Genomic DNA, 23,142 nt, shown 5'->3' with positions numbered 1-23,142 from the left:
TATTTATTTTTCCAGAATTAGGAGTTGACTCGATAATGACAAAAACAAATTCATTCTTAACCATAGTTTATTTTTAAGCTCTTATTTACATGTTTTAAATGTGATCATTAAAAATATTGTCAGTGCTGTCTGAGGTAAAACGTATAAAATCTCAAAAGGCTAAAAATCTTCAATACATTTCTGTTAAAAAGCTATAATAAAAGTAATGTAAATTTACAACGTTCTTCGCTGTACATTGCAAAGCAAAAAGTAGATCTCTCTTATAAGCACTAAAAACTCAGACGTATGACTTTTTTACAGCATGTTTGTTCCTTTGCCGTGTTTCGTTCTTTCTGTTGACATCGGCCATTGCTTTTTGTTTAGGATTTTCATTGGTGGACTTCTTGTAATTGCCTGCTTGCTGGAGGAGACTGCTGGGGTAACAAACATCTCCTTGGCCTACAAACATATCTTAGTCAGCTTAAGTTGGCCATTAGCCTCCCAAATTAATTTCACAATTTAAAAAAGACTGATGATAATAATAATAAGAAAAGCTCACCTCGCTGTCGTTTGTAGACGGCCTGCGCTCGTTTGGTGTCTGAGTGTTTTTGATGGATGGTGCTGGGTGGTGTTCCCCTGATCTCCAACTTTTGAAACTGTACTTCACCTAAATTGATTAAATGCCAAAGTTTGTTTCCAACATCTCAAGTGTGCACAACAAAAGCAACACATTGAAAAATGTTTTACTCTTTCTGTAAAGCCAGCAATCACTTTAAGTCTGCGTTTTGTAAAGGAGATCACATCCTCTTTGCTTGAATTTGGAAAAATCTTTGAAACGCTGTAGTTTTTTACCTGTAAAGTGAGAAACCGGGATTTTCACTTTTGCTACTGGAGGTGTTGCAGGGTTTGCAGGACCGCCATTGAGTGGCTGGATGATGTTTAATGCTGGCCGCACAAGGTGGTTGTCTGAGATGCTTTCCAAAGCTGGATACCTGGAAGCATTTTGTCTTGGTTTTTGTACCTGCTGTGAACACAAATCAGTAATGGTTAAAATGACTAGGTTTGAGAATGTAACTTAAAATAGACAGATTCCACATATTTTTATCAATTTAGGTAGGTAGTAGGTAATCATTTGTTGTGAGTTTCACTGAAAAGAATGCAATAACACATTGTAAATATTTTTGTTAGTATGCTTAAAGTGATATGTATTAATAAAAAAATGTAATATATATTTTTTTCATTTTCAACGATTTTAAACAATAATATAGTGGAATGTTATTACAATTTAAAACATTTGTTTTCATTTAAATATATTTTAAATACCTCAGTTTGTCACAGGGGCATGAATGAAATGTTCCTGAATGAAAGTGAAGCTGCTACACTGCAGTTAAATGTCGAAAAATAAAAACGAAACACTCAAAATTACATTCCTCCAATAACTCTGGAGGAAACGTGGATAGCGTCACGACGTAATGTTGTTAATCGATCTATGTGCTATAACATCATGAAAGGAACATTTAAAAGGCAACTTGTATAAACACCTTATCATAATTTTGTCTCATTTAGATTAAGGCAAATCATTAGATTACTGATGTCCATGTAAACAGTCATAAGCCCCGACCCTACAAAAAAGTTCACTGATTTAGGTGACAGCCTTTCCACAGATTAATAGTAAGCTAATGTGATGTTAATTGCATAACATAAATCTTGCATTCATGCTAACAAACAAATGATCAACAGAAATATATTAATGCAATTCAAATATATAAAATATGAAGTGATGTATGCTTTAAACTTACATTTTATTGTTCAATTAAAATGATTAATATATATATATATTTTTTGACAAATAATTTTGGATGTATCAGTTCAGGCACCGTTTTGGCACCGGTATAAATTTAAAGTATTGATTTAGCACTGATATCGAAATAACCCCAAACAATACCCAACCTTAGTCTTCAGTGTCACATAATCCTTTATAAATTATTGTAATTGGATGATTTAGTACTAAAATAATTCAAATAAAAATAAGTTTAGCAAAAAAGAGAAATAAAAAAAAAATTAAATATTGCATTATCGATATTGACTACATTACTGCTGCTTAATTTTTTTTATAGCTCTGATGCATTTTTTTACAGGATTCGTATATTAATAAAACATTTGGTACCACTTTAAAATAACGGTCCATTAGTGAATGTTAGTTAATGTATTTACTAACATGAACAAACAATTAGTAATACCTTTATTACATCACTTGTTCAAATTTGTTAATGTTAGTCAATGTTTAATAATATATAATAATATTTAAGTTAAATAATGACAGTTCATGTTAACTCACAGTGCATTAACTAATGGTAACAAACACAAATTTAGATTTTAATAATGCACCTTAAGGCATGCTTAACCAATAGTTTAACAAATAGCGCAAGAGCAGCAGAAAGCAGTGTGGGTAACTTTAGTGAGAATTATTTGAGTACAATATTAGCAAAATGACCTCTAAGCCATGGAGATGTGTTTGTACAACACAACACAGGTGGTAAAAAATATAATAGTATGACCCTTAAATATTTACAAATATATAGCTTTAGTTAAAATAGAGCACTTAAGGACAAATATTTCAACGATTAAATCAGCCCTGAAATAATCTGCATGTGCGTTACTCTCGACAGCATACTGAGAGAAAACGAAAGTAACTCGAACAGTAGTATAGTGCTTAAAATGTCCAGTAGGTGGAGTCAAAACCACAAGTGGTTATATGCAGTGATAGTGATTCAAAAATATGTTTTGGGGGCAGAATCTCTTTATATTTTTGATGTCAGTAGCATGCCGAAGGGAGGAGAGAGAGTGTAAGGCAGAGGGACCGGCAGTTTGAGACCCCTGTATTAAAAGCTTCTGTCTTTAAAAAACAAATCATACTGATCCCAAAACTTTAAATGGTAGAGTGTATTTATATATTAACATAACTAAAACTCACAGAAGCACAAACACATGGAGGTGCACATACTGTACTGTAGATGTGATCATACCCTTTTACTTGCTTCAAAAGATCTGGACCTCTTTTTGTGCTGCTGTTTCTCAGGCAGCTCCGTTCTGCCTTCTGTTCTCTTGGGGTCCTGCTTAGACTGTGAGCTACCTCCATGTCTTTGGTGGCTTCTTCTGACCTCAGCTGACTCATCTGGCAAAGTAGAAACTAGGCTGTCCATGCTCACTGAGGACTTGAGCCCTGCGGCCAAACCCATACCAGCCATCCTGGAATTGGACTTTGCTTGAAGGCGAGAGCGCCGTTTCGCTGCTATGACCGAGATGCTTTTAGTGTCGCTGACAATTTCCCTCAGAGTGTCTGGACTCACAGATTCAGTTGGACATATAGGAGTTGAATCCTTAACAGCACAAACCTGCTCAAAAAACATTCAGCCACATTATAGACTGCACATAACGGAGATGAAAACTTTATCTATGGCCCTGTTTACAATAGGTGTAAAGATAATATCATTAATGGTCAGATGAGAGGCATTATTTTTGACATTTGTTGCCTTATAATAAAAAGTAAAAAGTAATTCAATAAAAGGATCTGGGCTATTGTTAACCCCTGTGTATTGTACAAATTTATTACCCTTTTTGTTATGTTTGTGGCTGTTTTTGCCCCATTGACTTCCATTATAACCACATTCTTTAAATGAAAAGCCTTGAATCCAAATTATCATGTATTTTTGATTGTTGGTGGTTTTCTCTGTTGGGAAGTGGTAAAACTGGTCATTTTTACTGTTGATGATCAGTTGGCACCATTAGCCCTTTATATAGGCCTGTGATAAAAAAGTTTTTGGCTTTTATATGGAGTTCTATGGAGTAAAATTCTGCGTACATAAATACACTAACTATGTTTACTATGTTCTAACAGGTAAGGTGCTTAATTTGATTTTCCCAGACAAATTAAGGCAAGTACACAAAGGCCTTTCTTACACACATTATACATGGTTTCTGCTACATTCATTCTTCCATGGCGGAGCGCCACGCCAAAATTCATCCCACCACAGCTACATTACAAAATCTCATTCAAAACATTGTTGTGTTTTTTTTTTTAGTAGCGCGTAATAATCGCACCAAAACGTATTAAAAAATAAGTGAATTATAACAGCACAAACTTTTCTGTAATCGTAGTAGTGCTGTGCGTTATTTGTCTAACCCTTTAAGGTTATGTGCTCACTGACTGACCTGATGCGTGAGACCAGCAAACATGACATAGATTTTAGTTAAGATAAACACAGTTTCCATTCTTTATAGATAAAGGTCTAGGGCTCTGCATATAATGACTTTATCTTGCTTTAGTTTACAGCCGTTTCACTTTACTTCAGGACGCATTAATACTGCTCTGTAGGTTTATTGGACATTCATAAATATTCCTAGCAAATCTAATAAATGTTGGAGACATACTTATTACAAAATGCACTAAATCACACTTTAGAAGCGTTTATTTGAGAACACACAAGAAAATGCACTTGAGCAGCATATATTTTAGGGCGTGCAAGAAGTTTTGTGCACGAATAAGGACATTTTGTGCTCACGACATTTGTCATTGTAAAAACACCATAGGTAGTTGGTAGATCTGTGCCACAGCTGGAAAAAATCCTAGAGGAAATATTGTGTCCATATAACGCCATATACAAGCCAAACACTAAGCTTTTTTTAGTTCAACGGATAATCAACAGCAAAATTATAGATTTGACCTCATCCCAAAAGGGAAACCGACCAACAATCAAGAGTACATAATAATATGGTGTCAGTGCGGTGTATAAATGAAGTCAGTGGGGCAAAAACAGCCACCAACCTAGAGTGTAATTGAGTTCTTGAAAATCTTCAATGCATTTTCCCAAATTATGTGTCAAAATAAGATTTGTCACCAAAAATCATTCCATTTGCTGAAACACAGAGAAAGTTGTGGCCAAATTAAGACTCAAGTGGATAAAAAAATCCTCAACACACAAGGGTGTTTAATTATTACAGCATGTTGGAGTTGGAGCATGTCTACAAAACTAGCATTTTAAATGAAATACTCATCACTAATTAATATTGAATCTAATCAAATTAAATTTAAATTAAAACCATATGAAAAAGAATTAAATATCCAAATTGGTCACAGTGTCCAGCCCAAGTTCAAACCAGGGTAACACTTTATATTGATGGTCTATTTGAGTAATAGTAGACTGTCTGCTTAATATCTGTTGATACTGCTTCATCTGTGTTGAGTATGAAATAATTTAAGATGGCTTTCTGTGTTTTTTGTTTACCTTCCTCATAAGAGTCTGGCTAGAAGATGAATGGTGCTGTCTCCGAGGTTTAATTTTAGACAGTGATTTAAAAACTCTGTTAGTGTCACTGTAATGAGGGAGATAAAAGAAATACAAGCAAGATGAAAACACACAATTTATGTCATTCTGGATAAACACAACAGTCTACTTATTGCATGATTTACCTGTCATAATCCAGCCCAGATGAAGAAGAGTCACGGGGATGTTTATCTAAAGGACTGAATTTCACGTTGCTTTGCTCTGCTTTATCTGCTTCTTCTAAATTGGAGATGACATCAAGTCTCAGTTGCCTGGCCTGTGTAATCGAAATAATGTTTTGATTCAATGCCATTCAATGATTTAGGTTAAGTAAGAAATATTTTTACAAAGAAATCAACATTTTTATTCAGCATCAATGCATTAACTAAATCAAAACAGACAGTGTCAATGTGCTGCTTGATTATAATAAAGTTTGTGAGCAGAAATTATAAATGCACTGCCAAAGGTTGGGGAATTATATTTTGCGAATAAAAGTCACAGAATACTGAAGAAGTAAGCAAAAGATAAACCGCATAACTGGATTGACACTGGTAATAATAAGAAATGTTTGTTGAGCAGTAAAAAATCAATGACTTCTGAAAAATCACATGACACTTAAGCCTGGAATAATGGCTGCTGAAATGTCATGTAATTTAAAATAAAAATATACATTTTAAATGATAATATTTTACAATATTAATGTTTTTTATGAAGTAAAGCAGCACAAATGACTTCTTTAAACCCAAACTCTTGAACATTATTAAATAATAGAAAAGAAAAAACTAACAAAATGTTAAAAAAACATCTAGTTAAAGCTTACATTTAAATTGTTTGTTGTGAAAGTGTGAAGGTTCAGTATTTGGTCAATGATTCCATCACTTAATTCACCAAAGTACAGCGAATAAAGCTCTTGCAATCCCTCAGGTACACAAAGTCCTTGATCTGTGGACAAAATAAAAAAAAAATAAAAAAACCTTAGGAAAAATTCATATCATTGCAATGTTTATCAAAGGTCAAATGCCTGCTTTAAAGACGCCATTTCAGAAACCCACACCTTCAATTAGCATCTTCTGCTGGTGTATGATGTCATCGCAGAGCGTCCGCTGCTGCTCGTGCCGCTGAATGATGAAGTCTTTTGTGCGGAGAACGTTTTCTTTGCACAGAACAGCTGACTGGATTTCAGTTTTCTCCAGTTCAAGTTCATGGACTTTACAAAGCAGCATCAGAATGTCTCTCTGCTCAGTGTTGCTTATGCGTTTAGGGAGCAACTCCTCAATCTTAGATGACTTCAGCTTCATGTTCAATAGTTTTTCCTCCAGTTCTCGCTAAAAAGAAAGAGGAAACCAAAAAAAAAAACTACTTCGCTGAGGACATAAATTGACATTTAAAAAAATGGTCTAAAGTAAAAAGTGTTGCAGATAACACTGCTGACATGCTAGATGTTCATTTGCTTTCATGACTCATTCAAAAGGGCTGTGCCCGACTTCCACTGCATTTGAATTCAAATGTACTACTCGACCATTGGAAAATTCTGTTCTATACAGTATGAATGTGAGTAGTATGAATGGAACTACATCTGCTATTTTGTCATCATCACGTGGTCTACCCATGTCAGTTGCGTTGCTTTACTCCCATTCATGAATTCTCTCGTGGAGCATCATGAGATAGCGTAGCATCCATTGGAAGCGCACTTGAGAATCTCGCCGGATATAGTAAGTCATTCGTGTACTTCCCACATGCAGTTTTTTGAATTCTATGAATTCAGACATAATACTCGGCTAACATACTGTTTTTAGCGTATTATATAATATTGAAGTATGCGATTTCAAATACAGCCCATATCTTAATTACTACTGTAACAGAAGTAGGCCTGCACAATATATTGTTTCAGCATCGATATCGCAATTTGTGCATCTGCTATAGTCACATCGCAAGATATGCAATGTTAAGTCTAAATTATAGTTGACAAGGAGCTACAGAAATGTATTTAATTACTGTATTTATACGGAATTTATGCGATTTATGCAACAAAAAAAAGATAATTTTGTTTATGGAAAACTCTTAATTTTGCCTTATTTCTTCTGAAGTTGAAAACAAAACAGTATTTTTACTTGATTTAGGATTTTTTTTTAGATATTTGGACTCAAAGCAAAGCAAAGTAAGAAAATAACTTTTTGCATTGTGATTATTCAATTTCCTTATCTGAATATTGTAAGACTCTCCAGAAAACCGATTAATATTATCTTGTAAAAGTGTATAAAAATTGAAATATTTATTGCAGAAAAATTAAATATCGCAATATCAGATAAAAAAAAAAAGACTAATCACTTTTAGCTCCATTGTCTTCCTCTGTTCAGCCAGTAGAGGGCCGATCTCCTCTCGAGCTGCTGTAACATATTGAGGCTCCTCTGGCATGCTCTCTTGCTCTTCCTCCTTGTCTGTGTGTTTCTTCTGTCCAGATAACTCATCTTTCTCTCGCCTGGCACGTGCTCGATCTCGCTCCCAACTAACAAATAAGGAAAATACAAAGATAAAAAAGTAAAGTTGTGAAAAGGTGATGGGGTAATTGCAGGCAGGCTTAATCTTATCACAAATACTTTTTCAGAAAGAAGTTTCAGGAAATCTTTTTTTAATTTCAGGTAAACACAATGCTTTGCTTTTATTGTTAATACACACAAATTATAGTAGATAAAGGTAGACTCTTTACAATTTAGAAGGATGATGATACTAGAATTTTATGTTCTTTCTGTTCAGGAAATGCAAGTAAATGCATTGAAACCAGCCCGTTTGTCGACCCCACAAAAAATATGTCATGTAGATGGCTGATTTTATTCTAGACAGTTCAAGATGTGTCAGTCAGTCAAGTTTTGCCAAGTATGTTGCGATCCTGGATTAACATGTCATCTATGTCGCTAATCCATAGCTATTCCCTACCCGAAACCCAGCTATAACTGTAAATTATTCCCAAAATCAGAGGAGAATAATATTAGTTGGATAACACTCATGTAGAAGTACATAACCATAAGCCTAAACTTAACATAAACTTTAAACGTATTCCTTAATTCTAATTGGCTGATTGAAATATTGTTCCATGATCAACATAGATGTTAATCCATGAACATGTCCCCACTTGGTGAAATCAGGTTAGGGGTCATCTGGGGGCTTGTTCAGTATTTATAGATTTTTTAAAAACTGATTTCAGCGTTAAGTTAGTTATTTTAGCACATACATTTTTAAAATTTAAAAATGGCCTTTCTATTAACTGAATTACTGTTTTTTTCTAATAAACAGTAGTCATTATTTAAAGTGGATAAAAACCTTTGATCAAAGTTGCCCTAAAACTATTAAACAACACTCATTCTTAACAATTGATCAAATTATTCATAACTTTTTTGATCCACTTCCAATGTTGACCACTGTATACCTACAATAACCATGTCTCTAACGGAAGAACTACAGATCAACAAAACTCCATTTGTAAATGTATTTTAGGTTTGTGTTTACTCTGAAATGGTGAGCAGATGTCTGGATGTGTCTATGTGCAGTTCCATATTGCAGTTCTCCAGTTCCATGAGGCTGCGTCTGATCTCCATCTGCTCCCTGAAGGCAGACAGGAGCTGCTCCTGCAGTAAAGCCATCTCACCATGACTGTACTGTTGCACTTCAGCTGAAACAGCCCACACGGACAAATCAGTTGGCAAAAATATTTAGAAAGAATGTCCTTAATAATAATATTAAGATGGCAAGATCTAATTTGATTGCTCATACTTTTAATGAAAGATTTTAATGAAAGATTACCTTGAATGTTACGGATGTCTGCTTTCTCTCCTTTCAGTTGATCTTGACTTTGTTGATCGATCTTTGCCCGAAGTCGTTCAATTTCACTTCGCAGATCTGCAATAATGCGGGTGTATTGGGCCAGGTGATAGGAGACATTCATCAAATTACGTTTCACCTATAGAAGTGGTTAAAACATAATGGTTGGAGAGGACCTCAGCTACATCTCAACACAGTCAAATCACAGATTTGAAAACATAATGTGGCAATCGGACATTGAAAATTAAGATCTCAGTTATAATTACTTTACAGATTTTCACCATAAATATGCAAAATAGTTTCAATAAAATTGTAAATCAATCAATTAAACCATCATAGAAAGTCATAGTAATCAAAATATGCTCTTTTGGGTTCAGGAAATAAAAGACATTCATACAGGTTTGAGTAAATAATGAAAGACTTTTTACACTTTATTGGTTAAAATATTCCTTTATGTCAATATTAAGTTGTAGTTGATGCAGATTGTGAAGTGTGTGTGTGTGTGTTTACCTTGGTTCGTATATTTTTGGCTTTGTCAGCATAAACTAATGTGTTTCTGGATTCCTCAAAATTGGAGCTTGCAGGACTGATATGGGTAATCATGACGGTGCGACTGTTTCCTCCTAAAGCATCCTGAAAAGCACATCAAATCAACTGTAAATCGAACTAGCTGTGGATCTAAAATCACATATTTAATTACTAATACATCGTAAATATTATGCGAGCTAATTAGATCTTATAAACTCATATTTGGAAAACCATCAGTGAAAGACTGGAAACTTTACTATCCCATGAGGACAATAAAACAAATTTATGAGTGGTAGTGAAGCAACGCAACTATTGCAGATAGGTCATGCAACAATGATAACATGGCTGATGCAATATCTCCAAATTACAGTCGTACTACTCAATTTCACATTTGTAGTGTAACAGTCCTGTAGTAAAATCTAATTCAAATGTACTGCCTACTTAGAATGTGATTTCAGATGCATTTAATACAGTGGGGAAAATAAGTATTGGACATGTAACCATTTTTCTTAGAAAACATTTTTCTAAAGGTGACACATTTCCCAAGGATGTTGGTAACAATATAATAAGTTTACAAATTAAGTTATGTATAATAAAATGAAAGGATGCAGGGAAAAAGTATTGAAAACATGATGAAAGGAATGTGTAAAAAGACAGCAGAAAAGCAGCTAAAATCTCTTAGTAGTTCTTGCGCAACCCTCTGCCCTTCATCATTATAAATGAATGGTCGCTGCTTCAGTCCAACATCTACATTATCAGGAGGATGAAGATGAAACTAGGATGGACAATTCAGCAAGACAATGATCCAAAACACAGCCAAGAAAGCTCTTAAATGTTTTCAGAGAAAGAAAATCAAGCTGTAGAATGGCCCAGCCAATCACCTAACCTGAATCCAATATAGAATGCTAAATAAAGATCAGATTTGGGAGACAAGACCCAAAGAACCATCAAGATTTTTACTCTCTATTGAAGTCTGTGAAAAACTCACACCTGAGCAATGCATGTGACTTCATTCACCATAAGAGGCATCTTTAAACTGACATCATTAAAAAAGTCTTTTACATAAAGTATTAAATATGTTTCAGTAGTTCAGGGCTTTCTCCTTGTGTCATTCCATTGTTATTACACACAACTAATTTTTCAGATTTATTTTGTTTTGTTTTATTTTTATGTTTGTATTGTTTGGATTTTTACCAAAATCTGGTTCAATGCCATGTCAACAGCTCCTTTAGAAACATTATTCCCAGGAAAAAAACATGACTTGTTCAATACTTATTTCCCCTGCTATATTATGTTATTTGTTGATGGCTGCTTTCTTGGCCAGATCACTCTTGTAAAAGAGATTTTAATTTACTTTTAATTTAACTTTTTTTTATTTGGTTAAACAAAGAGAGGAGTCTTGTGCGTTCAGGTTATAGAGCAGCATGCAACTGCACCCAACTAATGTTAAAGTTCAGGGCTTTCTCCTTGTGTCATTCCATTGTTATCACACAAAACTAATCTTTAAGATTTTTTTCTTTGTTTTATGTTTGTTTTTTTACCAAAATCTGGTTCAATTCCATGTCAACAGCTCCTTTAGAAACATTATTCACAGAGAAAAACATAACATGTTCAATACTTATTTTCCCTGCTGTATATTTCTACATCATACAGTGATCAGAAACCACGTCTGGGATAAATTACAAAGTTTTAAAGATAGTTTTGCTCACTTTAAGAAGTCGAGTGAGTTTGCTGTCTCTGTAGTTGACAAACTGAGCCCCTTTTCCACCTTTCTCGCTCAAGGCATTGATGCAGTTGGCCAGCGCTAACAGGGAACGGTTTATATGTGCTCCTTCCTTCATTCTCTTTCCTCTGTTTTGAGTCTGAGAGAAAAAAAAAAAAAAACGGTTCAGAACAGAGGGCATTTGATGTTCACAGCAAGTCACAGCTATTGTGTGTACTGTAGGAATGCTTCGATGTAGTTTTGGCCAGCTTATGAGCTCAAATTTCTTTTTCAGTCTCACATTATATGCATATAAATAATGAAGGCTAGAAGAAGTTAAATATTAATTTTGGTGAAAGACGAGAGAGGGCACTGTACTATAAAATCTGGCATCCCTGTGGAATTTGAAAGCTTGTGTTCCACTTCGGCACATCTAAACACACAGAATGTACCTGTGATGCACGCTCCGTTCCTGCCAAGTCCACCATGAATAGCTTCCCCACCCTGACCTCCTCGTTGATATCTTTTACACGGCTCTTTTGCTTCACTGTCACCTGTTAAACAGACAAAGCGGGAGATGTGCACTCAGTCTACAGTGGCAATTTGAGGTCATGGTCATAGATGATTAGTGGGTGTGTGTTCTAGATTTGCCTGAAGTATAGCATGAGACCGAGAAGACGTCTTGTTAGCAGCTGTTGACTCCTGGGTCCTCTGTTTGTTTCCTTTTGTCAATAGAGCCATTATCTAAATTCACAGGTAAACACACTAGATTTAGAAGGACATAAATCTTTATTAGAGACACTATCAGATCAGACTATAATGGGAAATTAATGGGCAGGATCAGTGTTGTGTTAAACGCTTTACAAGTAACGCAAGTTACTTAATAATATTACCATACGTCTCAAGCTTAATTCCTGGAGGGCCGTAGCTCTGCACAGTTTTGCTCCAAACCTTCTCAAACACACCTGATTAAACTAATTAAGGCGTCAAAGACTGCTCTTGGACACCTTGATTAGTTTGATCAGCTGTGTTTGAATAGGGTTGGAGCAAAACTGCAGAGCTGCAGCCCTCCAGGAATTGAGTTTGAGACCTATGATATTACTTTTCTAAGTAACCAGTAAAGCAGGGATGCCCAAACTCAGTCCTGGAGGGCTCGTGTCCTGCAGATTTTAGTTCCAACCCCACAACCTTAGACACACCTGAACAAGCTAATCAATCCCTTTCTAGGTATACTAATACTTCCAGACATGTGTTTTAAAGGAAGTTGGAGCTAAACTGTGCATGACACGGCCCCTCCAGGACTGTGTTTGGGCACCCCTGAAGTAAAGTAATGATTACTTAAATTAAGTAATAATTTTTGAGTTACTCTTAAAAAAATGTAATGCGAGTTACTTCTAAGTTTAATTAGCCTTTTATTTTATTATACGAATATTGCATTGGAATTCAAAGAAAAAGATGTTTTATTTTTTTTATGAGGATACAATCGTCTTCAAAATTTGGTATGTTGTTAATTTGCTCATTATATATGGAATTTTTTCATTTATAAATGTAAATGGGCAGTGGAAAAAAAACTAATTTTACTCACTTTAAAATAGAAATAGGTCATTACCTTTGTGTAATAAAAGAAACAAAAAATACCAAAGCAAAAAGAGCTGTTGATTTATCTTAAAGCCTTAAATCTTGTCTGTGATTGTGAGTAATTATAAGTTTTTCGTTTTATTTTTATGTTGTATTTATTTTGATGTTAATGTAATGTTATGTAATTGCCCTTGTATGTCCTGTGTTTTAAAATCGCAATAATAAAAAAAGTTTAATTAGCCATAAAAATATTAATTGCTTATAATTATATTTAATGTAGTTGAATCATGGACACAATGAGAGAATGTGCTCCTCACAGTAACAGACAGAAATGAAGATGCCAGAGCCTTAGATGTATGGGATGGCAGTATTCTCACTATTTTGAACACATTGAAGAAAAGGTAAAGGGGATTGTCTAAATGGACAATAATTTTACTTACTTAATAACACAAAAGTAAAGTAATAACTCTAAAGTAGCAAACACATTGTTTACAAGATCAAGCCTCAGCCAAGTCAAAAGTAATGCAAAAGTAACTTAAAAGTTGCATTACTTACCCTAAAAGTAACGTAAAAGTAATGCAACTAGTTACTTTTTTGGAGAGTAACTCATATTATAATGGATTACTTTCAAAAGTAACTTTTCCCAACACTGGTAAGGATACCCACTAAGTGGAACGGCTTGCTTTAAAAAGGAGTTTGTATTGCAGCTAATTAAATGAATTTTAGAATCAGAAATATGACACTGTTAATATGCAATCAGTTGGCTATTATTATACAGATGTGTTTCTAAATATAAAGAGAAGCTTAAAAGAAGAGCATTCATTTAAAAGAGAAATATTTTGTAATATTATTTTAATCATCCCCAAGCTTTAGAATTGTTGTGTATATTAGACCAGTGTTTCCCAAGCCTATTCCTGAAGGAACATCAGCAGTTTTCAACCTCTTCCTATTCCAAACACACCTGAATCAACTCATCAGAACATTAGAAGAGACTCAAAAACCTAAAATGAATTATTCAGATAAGGGAGACATCCAAAATATGTACTCTTGTTGTATCCTATGAACAAGGTTTGGAAACACTGTTAGACTATTAAAAAGTACCTCTTTAGCATTACACGTGGAGAATTCAGTGATGCCTGCTATTCGTATTTCCCCTTTACCGTCCTCACGCAGCTCAAGATATCCAGAAGAGGGATTCAACAGATCTCTGATCATCTCATTGTAAATCTGCAAAGACGTTAATTAGCGTTGTGTAGTGTAAAAAGTCCCAAAAGCATCATGATAAATATTATTTAATATAATTTATCTGTCTACAAAACATCACGGCAGACCTCTATATATGACATATAAACACTGCAGTCCAAGTCTTCAGTACTGTCTTCAATGGCTCTGAAGAGATCATTGAGTGTTCGGATGTAAATGCCAGGCTCAGAATCTAGCCCTAACATGGTGTGCGTCTTTCCAGCTCCTAAAAAAGTATATACATGATCAGATATTCCAGATAGCTCCTTTTTCTCCAGCTTCTCTGTTGTTGTTTTGGTTACATGGAATCACTATTTTGTAAGATATTTGGATATGCAGTATGTATTCTAAGAAGAAACATTCAGATCAACATTACCTGTTGGTCCATATGCAAAAACAGTGGCATTATAACCAGCGATCACACCATCAATCAGATTCTTAGTTGTTGCCACATAAACATCCTCCTAATATTAAGAAAAATAAACAACATTAAGACCTAATTAAACAGAAACATTCTTTCTCAAGAATTGTACTTAAAGTTCTCCATAATGATCATTAAGGATGATGATTTGACCTACAACGTTTGTAAATCTCTGTGTGGGATGAGAAGTGCTAATACACACCTGTGTGGCAGTGTAATCAAATGCCAGATCAAACATGTATGTTTTTTCACGTGAGCGATGTGCCCTCAAGACATTGTCAGAGTCCTCGCAGGGGTCCATTAACACCACCATCTGAAGAGAGTAATTAGACCTGAGAATTAGCTCCTTTATTAGTAGAGTAGTTCAATGTTGCACTATTAACTATTACAATCCAGCAGTCCACTATGGCCTGTTATCATTAAATCATGAAGGAATATTTAAAGCAAGATTTTAAGAATCAATTTAAAACATTTATTTGCTAAAAAAATGCAGTATAAAAAATAACAGTGTTTAAATATTGTTACACGTTTATGACAGATTTTTTATTACCAGTAACCAATGTTGTGCCTAATATTTTTTATCAAATGGTGTTAAATTTATAGGATTCAGGATTCTCTGATTAACAGACTACTTGAAAGAAAAGTATTTATTTAAAATATATTTTTTGTTACAATTTTAAATTCTGTCACATTTGATAAGTTTAGTGCATCACTGCTTTACAAAATTCAAAATTAAACAAAATATATTAAATATATATTATCTAAAGTTGATCATTCATGACCTCTTAAATGTTTAATGTTCTGCTGCTTGAATTCTGAAACACTGAAAACTAGGCATGGGAGGGTATAAGATTCTGACAGTATGATAACCTTGGATAAAAATATCACTGTTTCATGGTACCACGGTATTGTGGATACCGCTCCAAAATGTTTTAAATGTCTGGGTAAAAAAAAATGTCCTCTTTGAACAAAATAAATTTAATTTTGAGAAACAATTTAAATATTTTGGAGCAGTAAACACGTCAGGCTATTTAATTCAAATGAATCATTGTCTGCTGTCTTCATTAGTTTCAAAAACACAGATTTCTATACAATTTAAATTGGCATCTTTTGATATCTTTTCTGCTGGAGATATTGCTATCCTAAAAAAAAAACAAAAAAAAAGTTAATTAAGAAATCTTACACATATTTTAGGAATGGTATTACAGAAAATGTTGGCGGTTTTAAAACCTTTACTTTTTCAAACCGCAGTATACCTTAAAAACGGTTATCGTCCCATGGCTACTGAAAACCCTACTGTCCTTCTGGAGACTTTAGGTCAACAAAAACAGCATACTAAGACTCTTTACACCTGGAATTATTACTGATAGGTTTTATTCTTGTGTGCTGTAGAGGATGTTTTCATCCATGATGTGGTGATTTTGAGTCTTCATTTGGCCACTTAATTTAGTTCTAATGGGAGTCAATGGGGCAAAGAACAGCACAGACATAACACAAGGGAGTACATTTGCACAATACACAAGGTTTAACTTCTAGAAATTATGCATACAATTAGATTTTTTTTTACCTTAATCTTTCTAAATCATAGCCACAATAATGATCTATACTACCTGACAAAAGTTTTGTCGTCAATCCCAGTTGTAAGAGCACTAAATAATAATTCGACTTCTAGTTGATCATTTGTAAAAGTGGCAGAAGGTAGATTTTTCAAATGAATCAACTGCATCCCAAATCATCACAAATACTGCTGAAGATCTATTGGAACCCGCATGGACCCAAGATTCTCACAGAAACCAGTCAAGTTTGGTGAACGTTTGGGGTTATATTTAATATGAGGGCATGCAAGAGACCTGTAGAGTGGATGTCAACATCAACAGCCTAAGGTATCAAGAAAATTGTGCTGCTCATTACATTACAAACCACAGGAAAGGGCAAATTCTAGATAGTGCTCCTTATACTTCAGTCTTCACATCAAGGTTCCTGAAAGCAAAGAAGGTCAAAGTGCTCCAGAGTTGGCCAGCCCAGTCACCAGACATAAACATTATTGTCTGTGTGTCTGTGTCAGAAAGAAGCATTGAAGATGAATCCAAAGAATTTTGATGAACTCTGGGAGTTCTGCAAGAACACTTTCTTTGCCATTCCAGATGACTTTATTAATGACTCATTGCAGAGTTGTATGGATGCAGTCCTCCAAGCTCATGGGAGTCATACACAATATTAATTCTTTCTCCACTGACTGCACCATGGCTTAAAAATTCTATACTGTACATTATTTCTGTTAAGTGACAAGTCATACCTTACTGTCCTAATTAAATAATTAAAAATCAAGGCATGACAATGTTACTATTGGTAAAATAAGCATAATCTAGTGGCCTTAGTCTTTTATATAAGTTATATCAAACGATCAACTAGAAGTCAAGTTATTATTTGTTGTTCTTAAAACTTGGATAGGCGACAAGACTTTTATCAGGTAGTGTAGATCAAATATAGGATGGTTTCATTGTAACATTTTATAAAGGAGGCCCTGGTGTTCACTTTTTGGAGGAGAGGATGTGTTAATGGATGTATAAGACTTTCCTCCATTTTGATCCAAAACTGCAAACCATAAAAGCAAACGCAGACTATAGAAGATTAAACAGTCAGAGAGGCTTTTGATTCAGCTCTGTTATCTGCAAATAATATGTAAAACATTTTATACCTGCATTTAGCATCCTTCACTTGTGATCTGACTGACAAAAACACATTTTACACATTTAAAGGTGTCGTTATAGCTTCACACTTACTCTCATTTAAGAATGTAAGTGTAAGTTTGCTCAAGCCTTTTGCACTTAAATTGAATCTTCTCAGCATGTTTTTTGGAAGTGTTCAAATTGATCTATTTTTGGCCCACTGTACCTGAAAATAAATAGAAATAAGCCTAAAATGTGCACATCTGAATATAAGGTGTTTGTCAAAGTAAGCTATACGCATCTCTTGTCAAAAATGATATAGCCTTTAAATTATTATGCCACAAAATTATTAATATTAATCAGTTTGAAGTAGGAAAATGTAGATGGAGAAATATGTAGGAGCAGAATATGTGCAAATATTTCAGCACACATAAACATCTGTAGCATGCTTCTTTAACTTTAAGAGTTGTGTCATCAAGGATAAGCAAAGATGACAGTAAACCTTATTTACTAACTGTAGATAGGATTTACTGCAAACGAAAGGAAGGATTAGGCCTTTAGACCATCATTCATCATGACAGGTTCAGAAACACACTCTTCATCAGCATTTGTGAATGTTTTGCATATGTTTTCAAGATTTGTTATAATGCTGAGACCATGGCTGGTTATTACAAGGCTACACAAAACAATGGCGATTGGCATTGTTGAGAGTAAAAAAACATAAAAAGGTAATGTATAATTAATACCCGTGGCTCCAAATTATAAAGTCACTGATCTTTGCCTTTCCGTTTTTGGGTGACATACCCCTCTTAGTAATAAATTTTACTATATGACAAATGATTTTTTTTTAGTTTTAGACAGTAAAGCAGGACATTAGGGCAGTACGATACTGGAAAAATATGTGATGTTGTTAAGTATTGCATTTCTCAGCCATCCAATTTACAGTTTAACCTTTTACCGTTACTGAGTGACAGATGTGTTTTTTTTTTTTTTTGTATTTGTTGAGTTTTTTTTTTTAATTATTATTATTTTATTTTTTTTGGGGGGGGGGGTATTTTAAAGTTCTGCAAGGTTCTCTTATGTGTGTTTTTTTCTCTTTTATTTAAATGTATTATGTGTTTAAAACAAATGTATTTATTTATTTAAAATAAATATATTTTTAAAAAAAAGTATTGCATTTCTTATTTCTTATGATATAACATTTATTAAGATGCATTTTTTGATTCTTTTAAATCATTTATTCATTTTATGACATTAAAATAAACAATAAAAATAAAATTCATAATATCAAAATTAAGGTAAAATATATTTTTTAGATCTAATTATTTCTAATTCAGACTGAAAAACTGTCAGGGTGCAAACATTTATTTTTTAAAAGATCATGAATGAGTGAAAACCTCAGATATTCTGACTCTGTTGTCATTTTCCTTCTATCTCGACTTATCTCAACCAATTTCAGCTCTACGTTCCCCTTTGAGCCACTTCAGCCAACAGCAGAACATGCAACTACTGGGGAGGTGAGGATTAAAATAGTAGGGCCACATCTGATTGGTCAAATTTAGATAAACAACCAATGTATAAACAAAATGCATATTAACGCATGTCTGCAATATGTATATTGCATATACTACTATCACGATAATGATCATTTTGCGATATACTGTATTGTGCAGCCCTACCTGACATGTTTCCTGTCATCCTTTAATGTTTTAATGTCGGTTGCTGCTATTTTGCTTACCTGATTGTCGATCTTGTGTGCCACTATGGTTGCCCCTTCCTCGATCTCTGCTTCATTTAGTGGCCGAATGCGCAGAGCAACCTAATCAGGGCATATAATTTATAAAAAAAATAAAATAAAGAAATAAATCACAAATCTGCCTTTTTCCTAGTTTGTGCAGAAAACAACGTTTGTCAATATAATTAAAAATTTATATTGTTTTTATATCCATGTTTAAATCTACAGCAACTCTCATCAAGCTCTTTAGGAAACAGCGAATAGATGTCATATAAGAATCTATAATATCTCAGTAACTGTAAGGTTGTAATGCAATAAACTAACAGATTAGCAATAATTTAATAAGGGTTAATAGTTATTATGCAAGGAAATAAAAAGGATGAAGAGTTCTGAGGACAAGGTTATTCCAGGTCAGGAGAAGCTGTCATGTGTTACACACATGCACGCACGCGCACACACACACACACACACGCACACACACACACACACACACACACACACACACACACACACACACACACACACTATAACAGCACGTGCATTGGTTTATTATTTTTGCACTAAACAGTTCATAATGTTTGATTTTAAATCCTATGCTAATTCTGTGAAATAATATTATAATTTAAATTAAATGTAATATAAACTTTTTTAAAGGTGTTATTTATGCATATGGCTGCAGTTGTCAGTGTCACACCTTTGAAAACCATTCTAATATGCTGATTTGGTGCTTTTTTAAAGGTTGAAAACCTTTTTCTGCTTATTTTTATAGAAACTGCTACATTTGTCTTTGTTAAAAATCTTATAATATAAATATATAATAAATTTTTAAACATGAATCTTTTATAACGTTTGAAATGTCATCTCTTTGTATACATATTTCAAGTATTTAGAGGTGCGAAGTAACAAATTACAAATACTCAAATGACTGTATTGAAGTAGTTTATCTGAGGAATTGTAATTTACTAAGAAGTTTTTAAAATGTGTACTTTTCCTTTTCCTTGAGTACATGTTTATGCTGTATCGGTACTTTTACTCCACTCTTTCCTTTAACCTGCAGTCTCTACCTCTACTTTATTTTTTCTTGTCTATGGGGATTTAAAAAATCAGTCCTGCAATTCCTGTCCATGCAAATTGCACATAGAAGGTAAATCACGTCATAATGAACTACCACAAGATATGGGTGATTTATAATTGCAGCAAACTGGAAGCATTTAAAGCATCCAAGAAAATGTCAAAAAACTTTACACGCATTGACCCAGAGACTGTTTAGATGCACGTCACTGATGAGAAGTTGACAGATGTTTACTGTATGATGGCCTTAAAGACCCAGCATGCGCAAAACGTCAACATGACATCAAATTGATGTTGCACCCCAACGTCGTGGGGACGTTGCATTTTGTTTGAAAATGAAAATCGGGTTGACATCAAAACCCAACTTCAGGCTGAGGTCAATGTCCACATCCAACCTAAAATCAACCAAATATCAACGTCTAATGATTTTACAGCTTGATGTTGTGTGGACATCACCACTATGACGTCTAAGAGAAGTTGGAATTTGGTTGTCATACCTGATGAATAAAAGTCAGTACTGACGTCAATATGATGTTGGTTTAAGATGTTGGCTCGACGTTGGATTCGGTCACTTTCCAACACAATCTTAAAATCAACCAAATATCAACGTCTTTTGACATTGTTATTTGACATCAATAACGCTGGCTAGACATTGAATTGTGGTCACCTGACATCACAACGTAAGTCTAACCTAATATTAACGTCTAAGACTGTGTGCCTGTTTCCCTGAGATGGGTTGCGGCTGGAAGGGCATCCGCTATGTAAAAACTTGCTGGATAAGTTGGCGGTTCATTCCTCTGTGGCGACCCCGGATAAATAAAGGGACTAAGCCGACAAGAAAATGAATGAATGAATGAATTGTGTGCCTGCTGGGCATTAACTAAATGCACTACAGAATGTTACGTTTACACACACCCACAAATCACATGTAAATGCATCAGCTTTTTACAGCATAATACTTACTACTCACTACTTTTGAGTAGTCTACTTTTTACTCATACTTTGAGTAATATTTACAACAGATACTTTTACTCTACTTGCACTACATTTGTAGGCAAGTAATGGTACTTTTACTTAAGTTTGATTTTCAGTACTCTTTCCACCACTGCAAGCATTACAGCTGAACAGCAGAACATGTTCAGCCACCTGTTTATTAATTTCTTATTAAATAATAGTTGATGTCATGCAGTTTCACATGTGTTGATTAGCTAATAAATTCCTAATTTAATAAATCTTAAAAGCAAATATGTTAAACTATTTTGGTTTTCTAAATATGTAAATCTCCCTTGTAAAGGTCTCTCTTTTGACAACATGTCCCACCACAAAAGCTCATAACAAATCTTATTATATGTTCTGATATTGTAAACCCAAGCCTTCTAATGTCATCATGACTTATTAATGGATGTTATGTTATTATAAAGTTGTGTTTTTTCCACAAGAGAGACGTTATGCTCACTTGTTGAATCTCTCCTGTCCCACAGGAGCCACATTATCATATCAACGAAAAGCCACATTTTTAACTTAAAATGGCAATATTAGCGCTTGCAAGAGAGATATGTTGAACAAACTGTGGTGCTTTAAATTATATAGCGAAAATTTACCGTGAGCTGATGGTCCATCCATTCTCCTGGCAAATCCTTCATGTTTTTATTCCCGAGTTCCCGTTACTCCGACCTGTTCTGGAGTGTCCAAAAGCCTGTTTTTAGCAGACAAGATCAACATACGCCTCAGCTATAGCGGAACGAGAATAAACTGGTGGTTTACCGTGGGTTAGTTAATCTTCTTGATGGCTGGGTAATCTCATGCTGGCCTCAGCGGAGGTCCTGGAGTCACCAGCGGACTGTTGTTAACGGAGATCAAACCCCTAGAGGCGTAAAACAACCTGCCATGCGGAGATGCCAAGCCATCCCCTCAGAGCAGCTAAAAAACATTAACTGCAGCCTAAAATATAGACAGACTAGTTTGTAAGAGTGTGAACGATTTAACAGGGGTAAATCATAAAGGTTTAAGGGGGTTTGCGGCTTTTAAACTTGCATGTAAGACACTGTGGCGGCGTGTGCTGGCGCGAGGAAATTGTTACGGTTGCCTTAGAGACAAGTACACACCCGTTTGGTTACATTAATATACTTTAGCGCCAGAAATTAGTCAAAACAATTAACATAGTTCTCATATATATAAATATGAGATAATATTTGATAGGTAAACATATGATTTTAAATATAAAAAACTGTGAAAATGAACATTAAACACAATTCAAATGTGTAATATAAACACTTTTATTTGGTACAATTCAATAGTTTCATTATAGTTTGTGTGGTGGTTTTGTTTACATTTATTTTTGAACAATACAAGCATCAGAATTATTATTCATTCATTCATTTTGCTTCTGCTTAGTCTCTATTCCAGCGGTCACCACAGTGGAATGAACTGCCAACTATTCTGGCATATGTTTTACACAGCAGATGCCTTTCCAACCGCAATCCAGTGGGAAACACTCATTCACACTCATTCATACTCACACTAATACACTGCGGCCAATTAAATTTATTCAATTCACGTACTGCATGTCTTTGGACTTGGGGAAACCGGAGCACCCGGAGGAAACCAACGCCAACATGGGGAGAACATGCAAACGCCACAGTAATGTCAACTGGTCCAGCCAGGACTCAAACCAGCTACCTTCTTGCTGTGAGGCGACAGTGCTAACCACCGAGCCAAGTGCCGCCCATTGTTATTAATATCATTATAAATTAATAATACTAAAAATCATACAAATGTATCGTTTCCCATTTTTTTATCCGTTCATAACTTGTGATACACAAATAACAAAACAATTACATAATTATTAGTAGTATTAATAATAATCTGGTCAACTAATTTCAAAATATGAAGAATTTATTGACTATTTACATTTATAAATGTTTGCTTCTAATACATAACTTTTTTTAAGGAGTACAAGTTATTCATTATTGCACGTTTCCTATCTTACCTGCTGCATTTGTTTTAAAACCATTCACTTGAATAAAATATAATAATTTTATTCAATAATGCAAGACATTAGGAGTTTCAAAATATTA

At 34.3% G+C, this 23,142-nt stretch overlaps 1 protein-coding gene across 10 annotated transcripts; it reads right to left on the bottom strand.

The window, feature by feature from the left end:
- Positions 1-49: 49 nt before the first annotated feature.
- On the bottom strand, positions 50-22,358 carry si:dkey-26i13.8. 10 transcript variants are annotated; one of them, XM_087236746.1, is made up of 23 exons: positions 22,100-22,212; positions 21,830-22,006; positions 21,667-21,744; positions 18,998-19,078; positions 14,793-14,903; positions 14,546-14,633; positions 14,259-14,395; positions 14,029-14,154; positions 12,001-12,093; positions 11,802-11,903; positions 11,357-11,509; positions 9,630-9,752; positions 9,102-9,258; positions 8,808-8,970; positions 7,632-7,809; positions 6,358-6,628; positions 6,124-6,245; positions 5,450-5,580; positions 5,265-5,352; positions 3,006-3,374; positions 832-1,003; positions 539-646; positions 50-438 (listed from the first exon to the last, which is right to left on the bottom strand). In XM_087236746.1, the coding sequence occupies exons 3-23, from the start codon at positions 21,706-21,708 to the stop codon at positions 278-280; spliced, it is 2,976 nt and encodes a 991-aa protein (XP_087092872.1). In that variant the 5' UTR covers positions 21,709-21,744; positions 21,830-22,006; positions 22,100-22,212; the 3' UTR covers positions 50-277. The 10 variants fall into 10 exon arrangements, with proteins under 10 accessions (XP_087092872.1, XP_087092870.1, XP_087092877.1 ...); XM_087236744.1 differs by having other exon boundaries at positions 21,667-21,761; positions 22,100-22,180; XM_087236751.1 differs by having other exon boundaries at positions 832-1,000; positions 21,667-21,761; positions 22,100-22,179.
- Positions 22,359-23,142: the final 784 nt, after the last annotated feature.

Source organism: Danio rerio, chromosome 1, assembly GCF_052040795.2.
Source record: "Danio rerio strain M-AB ecotype USA chromosome 1, GRCz13ab, whole genome shotgun sequence".
NCBI classification, from domain to species: Eukaryota; Metazoa; Chordata; class Actinopteri; order Cypriniformes; family Danionidae; genus Danio; species Danio rerio.
Note: the sequence above shows the minus strand (reverse complement) of the source record. Positions and strands in the feature narration are given on the sequence as shown.

Excerpts from the sequence above, each read along its gene's own strand:
- si:dkey-26i13.8 (XM_087236743.1), bottom strand. The coding sequence starts at position 21,708 with ATGAAGGATTTGCCAGGAGAATGGATGGACCATCAGCTCACG. Across the intron at positions 5,353-5,449 it reads TCTGGGCTGGATTATGACAG|TGACACTAACAGAGTTTTTA; the intron begins GTAAATCATGCA and ends CCCTCATTACAG. Across the intron at positions 647-831 it reads CCCGGTTTCTCACTTTACAG|GTGAAGTACAGTTTCAAAAG; the intron begins GTAAAAAACTAC and ends TAATCAATTTAG.